This window comes from Dendrobates tinctorius, unplaced genomic scaffold, assembly GCF_039654945.1.
Source record: "Dendrobates tinctorius isolate UK_male_01 unplaced genomic scaffold, ASM3965494v1 ptg000156l, whole genome shotgun sequence".
NCBI classification, from domain to species: domain Eukaryota; kingdom Metazoa; phylum Chordata; class Amphibia; order Anura; family Dendrobatidae; genus Dendrobates; species Dendrobates tinctorius.
Window position 1 is genome coordinate 22,804,944 of NW_027361823.1, and position 22,124 is coordinate 22,827,067.

The 22,124-nt window shown below is 43.7% G+C and overlaps 1 protein-coding gene across 8 annotated transcripts in view; it reads right to left on the reverse strand.

Moving 5' to 3' along the window:
• The window catches only part of FAM13C (family with sequence similarity 13 member C), a 193,232-nt gene that overhangs the window by 22,114 nt on the left and 148,994 nt on the right, over positions 1–22,124 (reverse strand). For 7 of the 8 annotated variants that reach the window (XM_073548262.1, XM_073548264.1, XM_073548260.1 and 4 more), the window contains 6 exons: positions 21,006–21,093; positions 5,045–5,255; positions 4,167–4,305; positions 3,305–3,386; positions 2,588–2,793; positions 364–447 (listed from right to left, as the gene is read on the reverse strand). In XM_073548262.1, the coding sequence (XP_073404363.1) occupies positions 364–447; positions 2,588–2,793; positions 3,305–3,386; positions 4,167–4,305; positions 5,045–5,255; positions 21,006–21,093 (810 nt within the window). The remainder of the gene's footprint in view (positions 1–363; positions 448–2,587; positions 2,794–3,304; positions 3,387–4,166; positions 4,306–5,044; positions 5,256–21,005; positions 21,094–22,124) is intronic. The other variant, XM_073548261.1, reaches the window with a different exon arrangement.

The following is a 22,124-nucleotide window of genomic DNA, read 5'->3' on the forward strand; positions in this document are numbered from 1 at the left end:
TACCCTGTTTTGTTATCATCTTTTTACTAGCACTTGCTGTTTACTGTTACTTTTTTTTTACAACAGAGTATTTTTAGACGTTTGTTATACTGTGTTTTTCTGTGTTTCAGTCTATTGGTGGTGTGAACACTGTCCTACAGACTTGTTCACTGTGTGTGTGGCCCATGTGTTTATATACACATGTATCGTTTATAGCGTATATAGTAGTTAGAGCAGCATTATCGACAAAATTCACTCTGTTTAATATGTAAAATTATAGAAAAAGACACAAGTTCCCCTCCTACAACATCCAACAGCAACACACTAGCAGTAGATTGGAACAAACATGCGGAGGCCACTCAGCTCCACAACTCAGATACTTACTGGGCGTCCATGAATATTCTCAAAATACAGTAGGCATTTCTGGAGACTCATTTTTTCCAGATTCATTTGCTTTTTTGTCATATCCTATTTAAAAAAGTTATTGGTATAGTTAGGAAGGATACTACGATACTGAGAATTATCAGGTTTTGTAACAGCAAATACTCTGCCACCAATTTGCTTGTCCACACGTGCTGAACGTAGAACATGGCCAAGCATAATATGGGTGACTGGATGACAATTTACAGCCACCATTGTCTTGCTATTACTCAGCTGGCCTTCTTTTGATCTCACAATGTCATTTCTGTGGCATCATTACTCTATTGACTATAGCTGGTGAGGGCCAAAAGAGAACAAATAGGGGCAGATATACGGCACTCGGCAGATATAAGGCGCTGGGCAGATATAAGGCATTGGATGGATATAAGGCGCTGAGCAGATTTACAACGTTGGGTGGATATATGGCACTGGGTGGATATATGATGCTGGGCAGAAATACAGCGTTGGGCAGATATATACGGCACTGGGCAGATATACAGCGTTGGGTGGATATATGGCACTGGGCAGATATAAGGCGCTGGTTGGATATATGGCACTGGGCAGATATACAGCACTGGGCAGATATACAGCGTTGGGCAGATTTACAGCGTTGGGTGGATATATGGCACTGGGCAGATATAAGGCGCTGGTTGGATATATGGCACTGGGCAGATATACAGCGCTGGGAAGATATACGGCACTGGGCAGATTTACAGCGTTGGGTGGATATATGGCACTGGGCAGATATAAGGCGCTGGTTGGATATACAGCACTGGGCAGAAATACAGCGTTGGGCAGATATACGGCACTGGGCAGATTTACAGCGTTGGGCAGATATATGGCACTGGGCAGATATAAGGCGCTGGTTGGATATATGGCACTGGGCAGATATACAGCGTTGGGCAGATTTACAGCGTTGGGTGGATATATGGCACTGGGCAGATATAAGGCGCTGGTTGGATATATGGCACTGGGCAGATATAGATCGTTGGGCAGATATACGGCACTGGGCAGATAGATGGCGCTGTACACATTTCAGCCAAAAATCTACTTTTACCATTTCCCTCCAACCTTTGCAAATAACATTACAAAGCCACAAAGGGTGGATGGGTGAAAAAGTTTCTATAATCATTTAGCAGAAAAAAAGCTTGATAGTTATTGATCTCCTTTAATAATATAGTAATATTAGACAGCGACCACATATTGAAAAGGATTCTGTGTGGTCTTCAAAATGTCACTAGAGAATGGGCCAAATTCTTGTAAGGTGGTTGGTCCATTAATTAGTATTATTCAGTTGGTACAATATACTCATATATCGTAACACGTCTGATAGAGGTATTCCTAAATCAGGGAGTAAGGTCATACTACCAGGATAAGCCATCACTTCAGGATTTGTAAGGGAATTTAGAGAAAGAGACAGTAGTCCGTCTGGGAATTTCTCAGAGCAGTGATGTACGTAGAAATGCACCAAACGTCCATTCAAGTGAACGGGGTTGTGATATTGATAACAGTATTTAGATACATATAAAGGGATAGTCTGATTAAAATAAGTGCATCCAGTACATAGGTAATAACTTATTGATAGGGCAGGGTCTGAACACTAGGATCCACACCAACTGGCAGAACGTAGAACTTTTTTCCTGTTAGAATGGAGCGGTGTGCTTGCTTGACTATAGGGTGTCTGCGCGCTATGTTCGGCTTTTTCCGCCTGCCCCACAGAGAATGAATGGAACGGCTGTTGGGGATCCGACCATCTGCTCCATGGAAAAACGAGATTAAAAGTCTCAGTCAGGGGATGTATGTTTCCTGTTCTGCTGATCGGTCCGTGTCTCTGCGACCAAGCAACGACTGATCAATAAGTTCATCAAGTTCCAAAACTACTGCACAATTCTGGCTGAAAAGACCCTCAGGATTCCTATCGGAGGGATTGTATTATTATATATTCATCAGTGCAGTTTACAATATGACAGCCATATATAAATTGGCAATAGACGAGGCGTACTTCGTAATCTGCCCTCTTGGGTACTGCATACATGCCAGATACATTAAATATATCTATATTATTAATTTTGCCTAAACTTTATCCCCAACAATCTAAGTACAAGCACATTCCATGCTGATGTGGATGTTATATGTAATGTAATACAATGAAAAGGCCTAAACCATCACTCCACAATGTCTCCCGTACCTTTACATTCTCGGGAAGGTTGAGTAACTGTCTCTTCTCCTTCAGCCTCTTCCATACCGTTTCCACCGTTTCCTCTACAGAGGACATTGATGAACTGGAGACGTCGTGCTGCTCCACCACAATGGATGCCACCGATCTATCGTCATAGGGTTTACTCGGTGTGGCTCTTGGCACGTTTTGGTCTTCAGACAATTTGAGCTTTAACTCTGCAATAAAGGCACATTTTAGGCAGTGGAGAATAGAATGGAATTAGGAATGTACTGTATATACTGGAGTATTAAAATAAATCTCCACTTTTTCATAATCATAAAGTAACTGCAGGGATATGTCATCAGTTTGTGATCAGTGAGGGTCCAACCGCTGGGACCCAAGCACGGTGGCTCAGTGGTTAGCATTGCAGCACTGGGATCCTGGGTTCGAATCCCACCAAGGAAAACATATGCAAGGAGTTTGTATGTTCTCACCGTGTTTGCGTGGGTTTCCTCCCACATTCTAAAGACATACTAATATAGGGAAATTAGATTGTGAGCCCCATCACTGTCCCAGTGATGATAAAGTGCTGTGGAATATGTTAGCGCTATATAAAAATAAAGATTATTATTATTATAACAAACAATCCTTAAAGGAAAGCCATCATCAGAAAGTGACTATTATTTTAACAAATTTTTGTGCTAAATAAATTTTTTAAAACCTTTTTTTTTAATAATCCTAATATACCTTTGAGTTGTTTTCGAGCCTTGGACAGGTCATTCATCCATTTCAGGACTTCGGGATTGGACGTTTTATCGCTATGAGAAGGCTGAAGAACAGACCAAGGAAAATATCTTTAAACAGCTGAATGAATGGATCAAAAAAATGATGAATGTTACTAGCCATTTTAATAAATACACAACAAGTCAATAAGAAAGCCTAAAATGATAGGTCTACAGGACTGGGCCATGATGAACAAAGCGTGCACAATATATCTATAGACACAACATAAAGAATGAACACATTTGAATTTCATCTTTGGTATAATATGAGCGTTCAGGGGTCAGGAAGATCCTCCTGGATAGTACTAACCACCAGCCAAGACGTTCATGACCCCTTGACTTGCTCTGACTCCCCATGTTGTATAATTGCCTGTTCCCAGTACACCTGTCCTACTCGCAGTATACTGTACATATCCTACAGGGGAAGGAGTTCTTTAATCAACCAAGGTCCTCTAAGCGAAAGCCTCTCTGAATTTTTTTCAGATCCAGAGAACCTTACGACAAGGGTTTCTTTGACCATTGAATCTTCCGACTACAGGAATAAAGAAGTGTTCCTCGAAAGTTTTGCAGCAAGGTGTCTTGAATGGTGACCATGCAAATGTAAAACGGACAGAAACAGTAACAGATTCTGACCTTTATTATAAATAGCAAGCACTCTATAATGGGAGCCTGTCTCAGAGCCAGGGGGACATTATGCCAGCACTGGAATAACAGAGGCATTCATGTCCCTCTGACAGAGGTCACACTTGTGGAGACTTTATGATACTGTTGGCTAAAGCAATCACAGTTCATACTCTGTTCCAAGAAAACAGATCCAGTACACTCACACGATAGTTCTTCTCCAGCTCAAACTTATCTTCATATTTTCTGATCTTCCTCTTCAGGTTCTGGATTTGTTTGGTAAGTTGTATAACGGTCATGGGTTCTTTCAGGTCTTCACAATTCCCTCTTGATGAACTTCTTGGCCTTTAAAGAGGACAAAATATTTTTTAAATTTCTAAGTAGACATTTCAGACTAGAAAAAGGCTGATAATAAAATGCTGTCAGAAATTCCAGAGGAATTCCCTTGTCATATACAATATAGAGTATCTCCAAATATTGGCCCTCTTCGAACCTTTCAGGTGACAACACACGAGACCAATATTGGCCAAATGTGATGATTATGCCAGGACTGTCAAGATATCTAAAGAGTATGGAGGTGACAGAATTCCCCAAAAGTAGGGTCGGACATTCTACATATGTGTCTGAAAGCAACTTATTTACATTTTTAGATTGAGAACATAAGTATGGTTTGGCAAGATGATTTTTTGCATGTATAAAGGGCTGGGAAAAACAAGCTGTCAACTGGAAAAGCAATCAACCAAAAGCTATTTCAGTCCATTTTTTGGTCCTCTAATGGTAATCTTGTCAAAAGAGTCCAACAACTAGGACATCAGCGATCAGCAGTGATCTGGCGGGAAGTAACAAGAGTTTTGTTTTCCTGGTAATTTGATTTGGACTAAGTAAAATTGATCTTTATAATGGCCGGGCATGTCGGGTCACCCACAATGTGAAATGCACTTTGTAACACTTCTCCACTTTGGCCAAGGGATAGGTGGTCCCAAAGTGGTGATTCACCATATATCCAAAACTACGATGTATATATGTATCAGTAAGTATCACTATCATATACGGCACAATTAGAAAACATATAATGACTACATACATCATGAATTGCTGAGCACTTGGTGGAGACGGCGCAGACTCAGGGTCCAAATTATATCTCTGGCTTTGACTGAAGATGGAGCAGCGTGGGGACAACAATGGATTGTCTCCATCAGTGATGTGGAACAGAAGACGGCTGGTCCCGAAGCTTCGGCTATCATCGGCCACAAGGTCTGCATCGCTCGGTACCTCTCTATGAACTGACACTGGCTCTAAAATCAAAAGGAAAAGGAAAAGTCAGGTGCTTTGTAAGTCTCAGACACAGAGAACAAATATACAAGTAGTTCTGATATGTTTTCTTAAATTTTTTTTACATTGTTTTTAAGTCCTTTTTTTCCTGTTTGTGAGCTTTAATGTTTAGTTAGGGACTCGCAATATAATGGGGCCCTTGACGTTGGGTTGCGAGCTTATCTGTTTTGACCAAAATAGTAACCAATACCTCATTTAATGCATTTATCATATGCATTATTTTTACATTTTTTATTGCACTTTTTATCATTTTTTGCAGGATGCAGCTAGGCTCCTTTTTTATGGCTTGGTTTTCTGTGTGATGCATATATAGTGCTGAACAGCCCGCCTTCCATTATAGGCGTTATAAATAGGCTGTTATCCAGACACTATGCGTCGCCCTTTCCTGTATGACTTATGTCCTAAGCAAGCCCTATCTGTGAGCTTTTTTCCACTAGGCAGCTAACACCTTCATCATTACTATTCTAGTGATAGGGTGGCTGTTTTCATCAGTGGAGGGCACCTGTGCTGCTCTAGCCTTAATCGATGGGAGGCTGCTGCATCCTGCTAGTGCATTGGTCATTTGACAAGTTTTGGTTAGGCTACTTTTCATTATGTGTTTTCTCGAATGTCACTCAGCAACCGTAGGATGACAGCAAGCGACATACAAAAGGAATGGCAACAAATGGCAGCTGGGGTGAAGTGCACGGCAAGAACAGTTTGCAACATACTCATAGAGGCAGGGCTCCTAGAGAAAAGCCATTCATCAAAGAGAAGCAAAGGAGAGCCATGCCGAAGTTTGCAAAAGACCTTAAGGATTGGACCATAGAGGACTGGAGTAAGGTAATCTTCTCTGATGAGTCTAATTTTCAGCTTTGCCCAACACCTGGCCATCTAATGGTTAGGCGGAGACCTGGAGAGGCGTACAAGCCACAGTGTCTTACACCCACTGTGAAATTTAGTGGAGGATCGGTGATGATCTGTGGATGTTTCAACAAAGCTGGAATTGGGCAGGTTAATAATTGCGAAGGACGTATGAATCAAGCCGCACACAAGGTTATCCTGGAAAAACAGTTGACTCTTTCTGCTCAGGCAATGTTCCCCAACTCTGAGGACTGGTTTTTCCAGCAGGATAATGCGCCATGCCACCCAGCTAGGACAATTAATGTGTGGATGAAGGACCACCACATCAAATCCCTGTCATGGCCAGCCCAATCTCCAGACCTGAACCCCATTGAAAACCTCTGGAATGTAATCAAGAGGAAGATGGATAGTCACAAGCCATCAAACAAACAACTGCTTATATTTTTGTACCAGGAGTGGCATAAGGTCACCCAAAAGCAGTGTGAGAGACTGGTGGAAAGCATGCCAAGACGCATGAAAGCTGTGATTAAAAATCATGGTTATTCCACAAAATATTGATTTCTGAACTCTTCCTGAGTTAAAACATTAGTATTGTTGTTTCTAAGTTATTATGAACTTGTTTTCTTCGCGTTATTTGAGGTCTGCAAGCACTGCATTTTTTTGTTATTTTGACCATTTCTCATTTTCTGAAAATAAATACAAAATTTATTGCTTGGAAATTCGGAGACATGTTGTCAGTAGTCTATAGAATAAAAGAGCAATTTACATTTTACTCAAAAATATAAAGAGAAAAATCAGACAAACTTAAAATTTTGGTCTCTTAATTTTTGCCAGAGCTGTATATACAGTATATATATATATATATATATTTACAATTCTTTTTTTTTTAAATCTGTAGCAGAAGTTTAAAGATAATCTATCGCTAGGCTTTTACTATGTAATCTGAGAGCAGCATAAGGTAGGGACAGAGACCCTGATTTCAGCAATGTATTACTTGCTGGTCTGCCTGGTGTAGTTTTAATAAAAATCAATCATTGTTATCCCTTCTGTAGATCCTGCAGTGCTCTGAATGCTGAGCTTTGTATAACCCCACCACTGATTAGCAGGCTTCTGTCAATATCCAGCTGCCAATCAGTGGGCGGAGGAAAGGATAGACAGAGCAGGAGGACTGGGATGCACGAGGCACCAAGTCCTGCAGTGATCATCTCCAGCCAATAAAACACCTAAAACACCGATTTTATTGAAACAATACCCAGCTCAGTAAGTGACATAGCTGGAATCAGGGTCTCAGCCCATATATTATGCTACTCTCAGATTACATTGCAAAAAACCTGCTAATTCTCCTTAAAGTTTACACTCAGAATTCTGCCAGCGTATTCACATGGGGATTAGCTTCACAGGAGTTCATTGAGACTAAGCCGTGGCTTTCCCAACCTGAACAAATAATGCATATTCTGCAGTATGTAAAATCCATATCATGATTAGGATATTATTCTCTATAGACTTTTTTCCGCTACATGTAAAATGGATTTGAAATAACCCGTTGATTTGCATCGCATGTGAAACGTCAGCTGTGATGTGGATTTAGGTACCTAATCCATGTCCCAATCCTCGACATATCCTGATTGTGTGTTACTCATATTTAATCAATCATCTAATCTGCATTGTTGCACCAGACGCCATCATTTGTGTCCGTACCTACTGCAGGCAGTATTACAGTTTTCTCATAAAAGCATGGAGGGAAAAGTAAAAGCAAATTAAATAGAAATCACATCATAAGAAACAAGCACAAAGTAAAAAAAAAGAAAAAGCTTATAAACTATAGAATCAAAATACAAGAAGGAAAATTCCATTCACAGTTCGCTCGGAAAAGAAATGACGTAAAATGATTGCAGCATTACCAGAATACAAAGGGGCAAAATCTCAGGAGAGTTGCAGCCATTTTGCCTAGGAGCTTGGTACCGGCATGTAAACTTTTGGGCTTTCTAATTAAGTCATTTTCTTCAAAAACTAGCCCCTGGATTCTCCTGTCTAGCTCAGACCAAGCTAAAAGCAGAAGTCCCACCAGAGACCATCATCCTGTCCAAAAGAAAGTCATACAGTAGAGATGGCCGGAGTATCACAAGTCCCAGCCACAGCAGCAGCCATAGTGCCGCTTGGAAAACGTGACAGCACCCCTAAAATCAACACTAGCAAATATTCTTATTGCTGTCACCAAGACATTACTGCTATCAGAAAACCTTATGTGTGCATTATACAGATGCGGTGAGATGCTGACATCACTGTGTGCGTTATCCAAATGCTGTGACATCGCTGTCTGTATTATCCAGATGCTGTGACATCGCTGTGCGTATTATCCAGATGCTGTGACATCGCTGTGCGTATTATCCAGATGCTGTGACATCGCTGTGCGTATTATCCAGATGCTGTGACATCGCTGTGCGTATTATCCAGATGCTGTGACATCGCTGTGCATATTATCCAGATGCTGTGACATCGCTGTGCATATTATCCAGATGCTGTGACATCGCTGTGCGTATTATCCAGATGCTGTGACATCGCTGTGCGTATTATCCAGATGCTGTGACATCGCTGTGCGTATTATCCAGATGCTGTGACATCGCTGTGCGTATTATCCAGATGTTGTGACATCGCTGTGCGTATTATCCAGATGTTGTGACATCGCTGTGCGTATTATCCAGATGCTGTGACATCGCTGTGCGTATTATCCAGATGCTGTGACATCGCTGTGCGTATTATCCAGATGCTGTGACATCGCTGTGCGTATTATCCAGATGCTGTGACATCGCTGTACGTATTATCCAGATGCTGTGACATCGCTGTGCGTATTATCCAGATGCTGTGACATCGCTGTGCGTATTATCCAGATGCTGTGACATCGCTGTGCGTATTATCCAGATGCTGTGACATCGCTGTGCGTATTATCCAGATGCTGTGACATCGCTGTGCGTATTATCCAGATGTTGAGACATCGCTGTGCGTATTATCCAGATGCTGTGACATCGCTGTGCGTATTATCCAGATGCTGTGACATCGCTGTGCGTATTATCCAGATGCTGTGACATCGCTGTGCGTATTATCCAGATGCTGTGACATCGCTGTGCCCACTATACTGTACTGTGCTGACATCACTGTGTGTGTTATCCAAATGCTGTGACATCGCTGTCTGTATTATCCAGATGCTGTGACATCGCTGTATGTATTATCCAGATGCTGTGACATCGCTGTCCGTATTATCCAGATGCTGTGACATCGCTGTGCGTATTATCCAGATGCTGTGACATCGCTGTGCGTATTATCCAGATGCTGTGACATCGCTGTGCGTATTATCCAGATGCTGTGACATCGCTGTGCGTATTATCCAGATGCTGTGACATCGCTGTGCGTATTATCCAGATGCTGTGACATCGCTGTGCCCACTATACTGTACTGTGCTGACATCACTGTGTGTGTTATCCAAATGCTGTGACATCGCTGTCTGTATTATCCAGATGCTGTGACATCGCTGTATGTATTATCCAGATGCTGTGACATCGCTGTGCGTATTATCCAGATGCTGTGACATCGCTGTGCCCACTATACTGTACTGTGCTGACATCACTGTGTGTGTTATCCAAATGCTGTGACATCGCTGTCTGTATTATCCAGATGCTGTGACATCGCTGTGCGTATTATCCAGATGCTGTGACATCGCTGTGCGTATTATCCAGATGCTGTGACATCGCTGTGCGTATTATCCAGATGCTGTGACATCGCTGTGCCCACTATACTGTACTGTGCTGACATCACTGTGTGTGTTATCCAGATGCTGTGACATCGCTGTGCGTATTATCCAGATGCTGTGACATCGCTGTGCGTATTATCCAGATGCTGTGACATCTCTGTGCGTATTATCCAGATGCTGTGACATCGCTGTGCGTATTATCCAGATGCTGTGACATCGCTGTGCGTATTATCCAGATGCTGTGACATCGCTGTGCGTATTATCCAGATGCTGTGACATCGCTGTGCGTATTATCCAGATGCTGTGACATCGCTGTGCGTATTATCCAGATGCTGTGACATCGCTGTGCGTATTATCCAGATGCTGTGACATCGCTGTGCGTATTATCCAGATGCTGTGTCATCGCTGTGCGTATTATCCAGATGCTGTGACATCGCTGTGCGTATTATCCAGATGCTGTGACATCGCTGTGCGTATTATCCAGATGCTGTGACATCGCTGTGCGTATTATCCAGATGCTGTGACATCGCTGTGCGTATTATCCAGATGCTGTGACATCGCTGTGCGTATTATCCAGATGCTGTGACATCGCTGTGCGTATTATCCAGATGCTGTGACATCGCTGTGCGTATTATCCAGATGCTGTGACATCGCTGTGCGTATTATCCAGATGCTGTGACATCGCTGTGCGTATTATCCAGATGCTGTGACATCGCTGTGCGTATTATCCAGATGCTGTGACATCGCTGTGCGTATTATCCAGATGCTGTGACATCGCTGTGCGTATTATCCAGATGCTGTGACATCGCTGTGCGTATTATCCAGATGCTGTGACATCGCTGTGCGTATTATCCAGATGCTGTGACATCGCTGTGCGTATTATCCAGATGCTGTGACATCGCTGTGCGTATTATCCAGATGCTGTGACATCGCTGTGCGTATTATCCAGATGCTGTGACATCGCTGTGCGTATTATCCAGATGCTGTGACATCGCTGTGCGTATTATCCAGATGCTGTGACATCGCTGTGCGTATTATCCAGATGCTGTGACATCGCTGTGCGTATTATCCAGATGCTGTGACATCGCTGTGCGTATTATCCAGATGCTGTGACATCGCTGTGCGTATTATCCAGATGCTGTGACATCGCTGTGCGTATTATCCAGATGCTGTGACATCGCTGTGCGTATTATCCAGATGCTGTGACATCGCTGTGCGTATTATCCAGATGCTGTGACATCGCTGTGCGTATTATCCAGATGCTGTGACATCGCTGTGCGTATTATCCAGATGTTGTGTCATCGCTGTGTGTATTATCTAGATGTTGTGACATCGCTGTGCGTATTATCCAGATGCTGTGACATCGCTGTATGTATTATCCAGATGCTGTGACATCGCTGTGCGTATTATCCAGATGTTGTGACATCGTTGTGCGTATTATCCAGATGTTGTGACATCGCTGTGCGTATTATCCAGATGCTGTGACATCGCTGTGCGTATTATCCAGATGCTGTGACATCGCTGTGCGTATTATCCAGATGCTGTGACATCGCTGTGCGCACTATACTGTACAGATGTGGTGAGATGCTGACATCACTGTGTGCGTTATCCAAATGCTGTGACATCGCTGTGCGTATTATCCAGATGCTGTGACATCGCTGTGCGTATTATCCAGATGCTGTGACATCGCTGTGCCTATTATCCAGATGCTGTGACATCGCTGTGCCTATTATCCAGATGCTGTGACATCGCTGTGCCTATTATCCAGATGCTGTGACATCGCTGTGCCTATTATCCAGATGCTGTGACATCGCTGTGCCTATTATCCAGATGCTGTGACATCGCTGTGCCTATTATCCAGATGCTGTGACATCGCTGTGCCTATTATCCAGATGCTGTGACATCGCTGTGCCTATTATCCAGATGCTGTGACATCGCTGTGCCTATTATCCAGATGCTGTGACATCGCTGTGCATATTATCCAGATGCTGTGACATCGCTGTGCGTATTATCCAGATGCTGTGACATCGCTGTGCGTATTATCCAGATGCTGTGACATCGCTGTGCGTATTATCCAGATGCTGTGACATCGCTGTGCGTATTATCCAGATGTTGTGTCATCGCTGTGCGTATTATCCAGATGTTGTGACATCGCTGTGTGTATTATCCAGATGCTGTGACATCGCTGTGCGTATTATCCAGATGCTGTGACATCGCTGTGCGCACTATACTGTACAGATGCGGTGACATCGCTGTGCACATTAAACAGATGCGGTGACATCGCTGTGCACATTATCCAGATGCTGTGACATCGCTGTGCCTATTATCCAGATGCTGTGACATCGCTGTGCCTATTATCCAGATGCTGTGACATCGCTGTGCCTATTATCCAGATGCTGTGACATCGCTGTGCCTATTATCCAGATGCTGTGACATCGCTGTGCCTATTATCCAGATGCTGTGACATCGCTGTGCCTATTATCCAGATGCTGTGACATCGCTGTGCCTATTATCCAGATGCTGTGACATCGCTGTGCGTATTATCCAGATGCTGTGACATCGCTGTGCGTATTATCCAGATGCTGTGACATCGCTGTGTGTATTATCCAGATGCTGTGACATCGCTGTGCGTATTATCCAGATGATGTGACATCGCTGTGCGTATTATCCAGATGTTGTGTCATCGCTGTGCGTATTATCCAGATGTTGTGACATCGCTGTGCACATTATACAGATGCGGTGACATCGCTGTGTGTATTATCCAGATGCTGTGACATCGCTGTGTGTATTATCCAGATGTTGTGACATCGCTGTGCGTATTATCCAGATGCTGTGACATCGCTGTGACAATCGCTGTGCGTATTATCCAGATGCTGTGACATCGCTGTGCGTATTATCCAGATGCTGTGACATCGCTGTGCGTATTATCCAGATGTTGTGACATCGCTGTGCGTATTATCCAGATGTGTGTTGTGACATCGCTGTGCGTATTATCCAGATGTTGTGACATCGATGTGTATATTATCCAGATGTTGTGACATCGCTGTGCGTATTATCCAGATGCTGTGACATCGCTGTGCGTATTATCCAGATGCTGTGACATCGCTGTGCGTATTATCCAGATGCTGTGACATCGCTGTGCGCACTATACTGTACAGATGTGGTGACATCGCTGTGCACATTATACAGATGCGGTGACATCGCTGTGCATATTATCCAGATGCTGTGACATCGCTGTGCCTATTATCCAGATGCTGTGACATCGCTGTGCATATTATCCAGATGCTGTGACATCGCTGTGCATATTATCCAGATGCTGTGACATCGCTGTGCGTATTATCCAGATGCTGTGACATCGCTGTGCGTATTATCCAGATGTTGTGTCATCGCTGTGCGTATTATCCAGATGTTGTGACATCGCTGTGCGTATTATCCAGATGCTGTGACATCGCTGTGCGTATTATCCAGATGCTGTGACATCGCTGTGCGCACTATACTGTACAGATGCTGTGACATCGCTGTGCGTATTATCCAGATGCTGTGACATCGCTGTGCGTATTATCCAGATGCTGTGACATCGCTGTGCGTATTATCCAGATGTTGTGTCATCGCTGTGCGTATTATCCAGATGTTGTGACATCGCTGTGCGTATTATCCAGATGCTGTGACATCGCTGTGCCTATTATCCAGATGCTGTGACATCGCTGTGCATATTATCCAGATGCTGTGACATCGCTGTGCGTATTATCCAGATGCTGTGACATCGCTGTGCGTATTATCCAGATGCTGTGACATCGCTGTGTGTATTATCCAGATGCTGTGACATCGCTGTGCGTATTATCCAGATGATGTGACATCGCTGTGCGTATTATCCAGATGTTGTGTCATCGCTGTGCGTATTATCCAGATGTTGTGACATCGCTGTGCACATTATACAGATGCGGTGACATCGCTGTGCACATTATACAGATGCGGTGACATCGCTGTGTGTATTATCCAGATGCTGTGACATCGCTGTGTGTATTATCCAGATGTTGTGACATCGCTGTGCGTATTATCCAGATGCTGTGACATCGCTGTGACAATCGCTGTGCGTATGATCCAGATGCTGTGACATCGCTGTGCGTATTATCCAGATGCTGTGACATCGCTGTGCGTATTATCCAGATGTTGTGACATCGCTGTGCGTATTATCCAGATGTGTGTTGTGACATCGCTGTGCGTATTATCCAGATGTTGTGACATCGATGTGTATATTATCCAGATGTTGTGACATCGCTGTGCGTATTATCCAGATGCTGTGACATCGCTGTGCGTATTATCCAGATGCTGTGACATCGCTGTGCGTATTATCCAGATGCTGTGACATCGCTGTGCGCACTATACTGTACAGATGTGGTGACATCGCTGTGCACATTATACAGATGCGGTGACATCGCTGTGCATATTATCCAGATGCTGTGACATCGCTGTGCATATTATCCAGATGCTGTGACATCGCTGTGTGTATTATCCAGATGTTGTGACATCGCTGTGCGTATTATCCACATGCTGTGACATCGCTGTATGTATTATCTAGATGTTGTGACATCGCTGTGCGTATTATCCAGATGTTGTGACATCGCTGTGCATATTATTCAGATGCTGTGACATCGCTGTGTGTATTATCCAGATGTTGTGACATCGCTGTGCGTATTATCCAGATGTTGTGACATCGCTGTGCATATTATCCAGATGCTGTGACATCGCTGTATGTATTATCCAGATGCTGTGACATCGCTGTATGTATTATCCAGATGCTGTGACATCGCTGTGCGTATTATCCAGATGCTGTGACATCGCTGTGCGTATTATCCAGATGCGGTGACATCGCTGGGCGCACTATACAGTACAGATGTGGTGACATCGCTGTGCACATTATACAGATGCGGTGACATCGCTGTGCAAATTATCCAGATGCTGTGATATCACTGTGAAAATTATCCAGATGCTGTGATATCATTGTCCACATTATCGAGATGCTGACATCGCTGTGTGCATTATGCAGATGCGGTGACATCACTGTGCATTATCCAGATTCTAGGACACCACTGTATGCATTATCCAGATGTGGTGACATCGCTGTGGGCATAATCCAGTTGCGGTGACATCACTATGTTTATTATCCAGATGCGGTGACATTACTATGTGCAATATCCAGATGTGGTGACATTACTGTGTGCACTGTTTCTTTGGACCAGGTAGCCCCCACTTCTTTTATCTAGTCCTTTGTTTTTTGACATTCTTTTCATATATATGTTTTTTGTGAATTAATAAAGAATGATTGCCGGTATTTAGCGATATACTTTTTTCCTGCTCTACTGCGGTAGTTGGTGTAGCAGAAGGTCAGTGCTATAAGAGGCATTGATTGAGATGGATTTCTTGTATTACCCATTGTTATAGGCAGGATATTAAAGCCAAACTTGCCTGCTGAGGTGTAAAGTTGACATGATACATTTAAGTTAGTTCCTTTCAGAAAGGTATATTGTAAATTTACCAGGTTGGTGGTAACATTGGATGGTCATAATAACTATCAAGTTCCAAAACTGGAGCACGCTCCTTGAATTCACCATGTTTTATGTTTCAGCATTACTGACGCTCATGCTTTGCTTTAATGGTCAGAACACACAAAAGACTAATTACACAGATGGAACGTGTGTCCTGTATCACACATGGTAATGTTTCTAGGCACAACATACATGAAATCTTCCATAGATCTAATACAATTGTGATTCCCAAAAATCAGGAATACTAAATCACATACTGCAGCCATCACAACAGCACGGCTTCTCAGAAGAATAGTCCATGTGATGAACGACCCTCCTGCCGTCCAGACCTTTCACCAGAAGAAAACAATTGGTGCATTATGAAACAACAAATCCGGCAAATAAGACCTAGGACTATGGGGCAGCGAGAGCCCTACATCAGACAAGAATGGAACATTTCTTTCCCCAAACTCCAGCGAGGAGACACTACACGAGTAGACATGGCTTTATCCCAACTTTTGGGAGTTGTGACGCCACAATCAAAAACTGAAAAGCTTCTCATATCCATTACAATTTTGATCATCCCCTGTGCTCGCCGTCATGTTCATGGACCCATAGATTTACTTGGGTAATTTTACATAGTAACAGTTAGGAAGGCCGAAAAAAGACATTAGTCCATCCAGTTCATCCTATATTACATCAGAATAAATCCCCAGATCTTCGTCTTTCTAAAGAACTTAATAACTGTAAGACACAATATTGCTACGCTCCAGGAAGACTCCAGGCCTCTCTTGAACCCTTCGACTGAGTTCGTCATCACCACCTCCTCAGGCAGGGAATTCCAGATTTTCACTGCCCTAACAGTAAAGAAAATTTTCATTTCTAACAAATCACAAACTTACTCCACTAAGGGACATAAAAAGTGGAGAACATTTCTAGACTGAAGTGCAATATCCTAAAATGTGGCCCATTTACAAACATCATGCCGCACACTGAAAAATTTGGTACACGTAACAGCAATGCGGCCACAAGGAAAAGTCACTTTTAAAAGTCTCCTTAAAACAACTAGCCCCCTATACGACTACATACACAGCAGGAGACATACTAGCAGCCAAAAACCCCAAAGACATGAGCAGCTGCAATCTTCTAACTCCTCACTCAATAAGCACTTTAGAGAGGTTGTCCAGTGAAGAAATGATCCCCTATCTGTAGGGTAGGTGATAATCCAAGATTGGTAGGGGTCCGATGTTTGGGACCTGCACCGATTGGCAGAACTGGGCACTTACAGTATATCAATGTTATAATTAAATGTCAGTGCGCGTGCCCGATCCACTGATACTCTATTGGGCTGCTGGAAAAAGACAAGCTCAGCCCCCAGCAGCCCCACAGAGGATGACTGGAGCGGTGGTCCGACGTGCACACTCCCGCTCTATTCCAATGGAGATGAAAGTGCCCTGTTCAGCCGATCGGTGCAGATGCCTGCCTCGAGGATATGTGATAACTTATTTTCACTGCACAACCCCTTTAATCTTGAAGAGAAACCCACAGAAGCGCACAGCCGAAGCAGCTGTTTCCCTGCAAGATTAAGTGACTCTAAATGAAGCAGAGTGAAGACTGGCTGTGACTGTGACCGCTGCGGTTTTCAGCTACAGGCACGTCCACTGTGTGAGAATACAACTTAGGCTACTTTCAGACATCCGGTGTGTGGGGTCCGGCGGCGTGCAGCGAAAAGCCGAGCCGCCGGATCCGGCCTGCAGCGGTGACACCGGATATGTATGCGGCGTCTGATACGGCTTGGACAGGATTTAAAGGAGCCGCAGGAGGAAGATACATCGGGGACGAGAGAGACAGCCGCCGAAGGGTATGGGGGGAGGGGGAGGGGATGGGGTGGCGGTTAGAGAGAGAGACACATGTGGGGTTAACACTCAGTGTCCATGTTGCTTCACAGTGTTTTTAAGAAAAATCCTGCATCTTGATCAGCTGTTTGTGGCAAATAAGGCTGAGATTTTGCAATGTTTTTGTGCATTTAAATACTTTCAATGTTTTTCTTATTTATTGTTTTCAAAATGCAGCTTGCTTAAAGGGAATCCATCACCAAGTTTTTGCTACTCCACCTGAGAGCAGCATAATATAGAGACAGAGACCCTATATAGTTTTGATAAAAATCATTTGATCAGCAGAAGATTATCACTAGAGGACTAAAAAACCTGCTGCCATGTAGTCCTTCATATTCATATATGGTGCAGAGACCCTGATTCCAATGATGTGTCACTTATTCAGCTCACTGCTGTCATTTTAATAATGTCACTGCTTTATCTGCGGCAGACATAGCAGTTCCCCGCCGACGCCACTGATTGGTAGCTTTCTGCCCATGCACAGTTTACACAGAAAGCTTCCAATCATTGGTGGGGGTGGGTTTATAAAGAGATAAGGAATATGGAGGACTACATGGCAACATTTTTACTAGTCCTCTAGTGATCATCTCAGGTTGATAAAACACTGGTTTTATAAAAGATATAAAGCATCCCAATAAGTGATACATAGCTGGAATCAGGATCTCTGTCTACACATTTATGCTGCTCAGATAAGGTGGCCAAAAACCCGGTGAAAGCTTCCCTTTAATGCCCTTTGGTACTGAGCATTGAGAACCTGTGTTGACTGCCATCTCTAGAGGATCTCCATTGTGAGAAACTGGTTTAAAAGGTCCAATTACCCGACACTTCTGTCAGTGGCAAAACACATTGGGAATGACCAGAAAACAAAAGCAGAATACATTCTAGCAACTCCAAAAAATGTATAGTAATTATGTAGTTATATCAATCCTATTGTTTCTTTATCAATAAATACAGATACGACTTTTTTATATTATATTTCTTTAACGTCTTCAGACCTTTACCACTGCAAACAGTCAGCATTCAGAGAACTGCTAGGTCTGCAGCAGATAAAAAAAGTCATTATCAAAATGACAGCTAGGAGCTCAGTAAGTGACACATTGCTGGAATCAGGATCTCAGCCCTTACTTAGATAAGATTGACTACCTGGCAACAGGTTTACTCATCCTGCAATGATAATCTCCAGCTGATCAAACAGGTTTCATTAAAGTCTTCAGACCTTTACTGGTGCAAACATGCAGCATTCAGAGAACTGCTAGATCTGCAACAGATAAAAAGTGATCTTATCAAAACTACTACAAGCAGCCCAGTAAGAGACACATCACTGGAATCAGGGTCTCTGTCTCTAAATTATGCTGGTCTCATATTTGGAGGCAAAAACCTGGTGACAGATTCCTTTTAAGGTCTTTTTAGGAATTTTCTATAGACTATTGTATAGTAAATAAAAATATCTGAAAAATCTGCCTCAAAAATATGTGACCATAACATTCCACCATGAGAAAAGCTTGCAAGCGCTAGTTTACGCGATAAGAATTAGAAACCTCATGAAAAAAAACTGAATTTGGAAAAAGCTTGTAAAAAGAAAAATTAAATAGAATTCATGGGGTTTATTGCAAATCACAAAGCAACTGCAAAATCCCTGCACGTTGCTCGGCTTTTAAAAGGGTTAAAAAGCAGATATGGCGCCGGTGTCTACTGTGGGAAAACCTCGTTAATGATTCTGATCACAGACATAATAACTGCGACCACTGCATCGTGGCCAACGCAACAGATTTTCATTGGTCTGGAATCATCCAGATAATCACTAAAGATGTGGAGACTGTTTCTGTTAGTGGGACCGACCAGATTCCTCGAAGGATCCCCTTTAGCTGCGGATGCCGAGCAAGATTCTAAAATATGTCACCAATACAAAGTATTTACCATCAGGATCAATAGTTACAGAACTGTAGGGACATGAAGCAGCGATCGCGGTGTCCATTCATCAGGAACCATCCTTTTATCTAGGTCATTGCAAGAATGTCAAGGTTCTGACCAGAACCAAACTGTTACGATCGGAGCCAAATATTGACGTAATACTCAATAATATCCAGACCTCAGTCCGATCTATCGACGATCTGTATTTCTGTCTCACCAGTTTTATGGTAATTGTATTGGGGCTTTTAATGAATGCTGATGTAATGTCAGACATTACCGTGCATTTCACACATTACACTTTCCAGAGATGTCTCCCGACAAGGCAATAATGATGGAGGAAGCAGATTCCTGTTTGCAAATATTTTCATTATCATCATTACAATAGACTCTTACGACCGAACTAAACAAGCACTATAAATGAAGAAAAAAATACATGCCCCTTAACTGCCTGGGAAGAATATAATAAGTGCCCCTCACCTGCCTGGGAAGAATATAATAAGTGCCCCTCACCTGCTTGGGAAGAATATAATAAGTGCCCCTTACCTGCCTGGGAAGAATATAATTAGTGCCCCTTACCTGCCTGGGAAGAAAATAAGTGCCCCTTACCTGCCTGGGAAGAATATAATAAGTGCCCCTCACCTGCCTGGGAAGAATATAATAAGTGCCCCTCACCTGTTTGGGAAGAATATAATAAGTGCCCCTTACCTGCCTGGGAAGAATATAATAAGTGCCCCTCACCTGCTTGGGAAGAATATAATAAGTGCCCCTTACCTGCCTGGGAAGAATATAATAAGTGCCCCTCACCTGCCTGGGAAGAATATAATAAGTGCCCCTTACCTGCCTGGGAAGAATATAATAAGTGCCCCTTACCTGAGTGGGAAGAGTAAAATAAGTGCCCCTTACCTGCCTGGGAAGAATATAATAAGTGCCCCTTACCTGCGTGGGAAGAATATAATAAGTGCCCCTTACCTGAGTGGGAAGAGTAAAATAAGTGCCCCTTACCTGCCTGGGAAGAATATAATAAGTGCCCCTTCCCTGCCTGGGAAGAATATAATAAGTGCCCCTTCCCTACCTGGGAAGAATATAATAAGTGCCCCTTACCTACGTGGGAAGAATATAATAAGTGCCCCTTACCTGCGTGGGAAGAATAAAATAAATGCCCCTTCCCTGTGTGGGAAGAATAAAATAAGTGCCCCTTACCTGCCTGGGAAGAATATAATAAGTGCCCCTTCCCTGCCTGGGAAGAATATAATAAGTGCCCCTTACCTGCATGGGAAGAATATAATAAGTGCCCCTTACCTGCGTGGGAAGAATAAAATAAATGCCCCTTACCTGCGTGGGAAGAATATAATAAGTGCCCCTTCCCTGCCTGGGAAGAATATAATAAGTGCCCCTTACCTGCCTGGGAAGAATATAATAAGTGCCCCTTACCTGCGTGGGAAGAATATAATAAGTGCCCCTTACCTGCCTGGGAAGAATATAATAAGTGCCCCTTACCTGCCTGGGAAGAATATAATAAGTGCCCCTTACCTGCCTGGGAAGAATATAATAAGTGCCCCTTCCCTGCCTGGAAAGAATATAATAAGTGCCCCTTACCTGCGTGGGAAGAATAAAATAAATGCCCCTTCCCTGCCTGGGAAGAATATAATAAGTGCCCCTTCCCTGCCTGGGAAGAATATAATAAGTGCCCCTTCCCTGCCTGGGAAGAATATAATAAGTGCCCCTCACCTGCCTGGGAAGAATATAATAAGTGCCCCTTACCTGCCTGGGAAGAATATAATAAGTGCCCCTTACCTGCGTGGTTTGCCGCCTCGCTTGGCACAGTTTGGATTAGAGAAGTAGTCGCCTCTTTGCAGCCATGAGACTGTCCTCCGACCTCCTCCTGAGATGGCAAAAAAGCAGAGCACAGATCAGTTTCTAGGGCTTGTAGCTTCAGGAAGGAATTCTGCAAACAGAAGCAGAACATCAGGCTGGCTGCGAATGGCACCGAGATGCGACGGCAATCCTGTTCTTCCCCCCGCAGCAGCCGGCTCTCCTGTAACAAGGATTGCAAGCTCTTAACGGGGGAAACCACCAGGCAGAACCTACGCAAATGGGACACGTGGGCTCTGCAGCTCCGCAAATCCTCATGCATATGGATTATTAATGACACCCGGGATGACGATTCCGTCAGACTGACCTCATTTGTTCTTATATCAATGTATCTGCTGCAGGGGGGAGGGCAGATTAATGCTCACCATAGGCTCCTGGCCGATCATTCATTCATTCATGCTTGTGACATCAGCATGTCCTGACTCTAGAGCACACCCCCTGCAATTGATGAAACCGCTCGCCATACCCTTACACCCGAGCAGAGGGGTTAAAGGCGTGGGCGCTGCACGGAGCTGTCACAATACAATTTATCCAATTTTCATCCGTGCACACCTGCCCTTCACATACACAATGCGTGCTTACGTGCCGGCGCTATTTATGGCACATCCTATCGAGTTACCAGCAAATCACATTAATAAATTACCAGCATCTGTTAAATGGGCAGCAGCCTCTCGCTGCAGACCACTGTCTGTGGCCGCCATACTACGTGCATGGTTATATGGGCAGAGGGGATGAGACGTGCAGCGGAGCAGGGACACCTGATGGTGCTCGCTGGGCACCATGAGTCACTCCATCCTCCCCCTCACTGCACACAGGGGACGCCTATACCGCAGTGCCCACCGCCGTCACTAACATGCCGGCTTATGCAGATGTCCCCATGGATAGAGTAACCCGGTGTACAGCCAAACAAAGGATTGCTTCCACTGCAGACACTACTAGATGCTGTTGTTTTGTTACTTCATTTCCCATAAAGCAACACATAAGGGTTTTCCTCTTTCTGCATGCCTGTTAAAAAAATTAGACAGCCCGTACAGCCCAGGT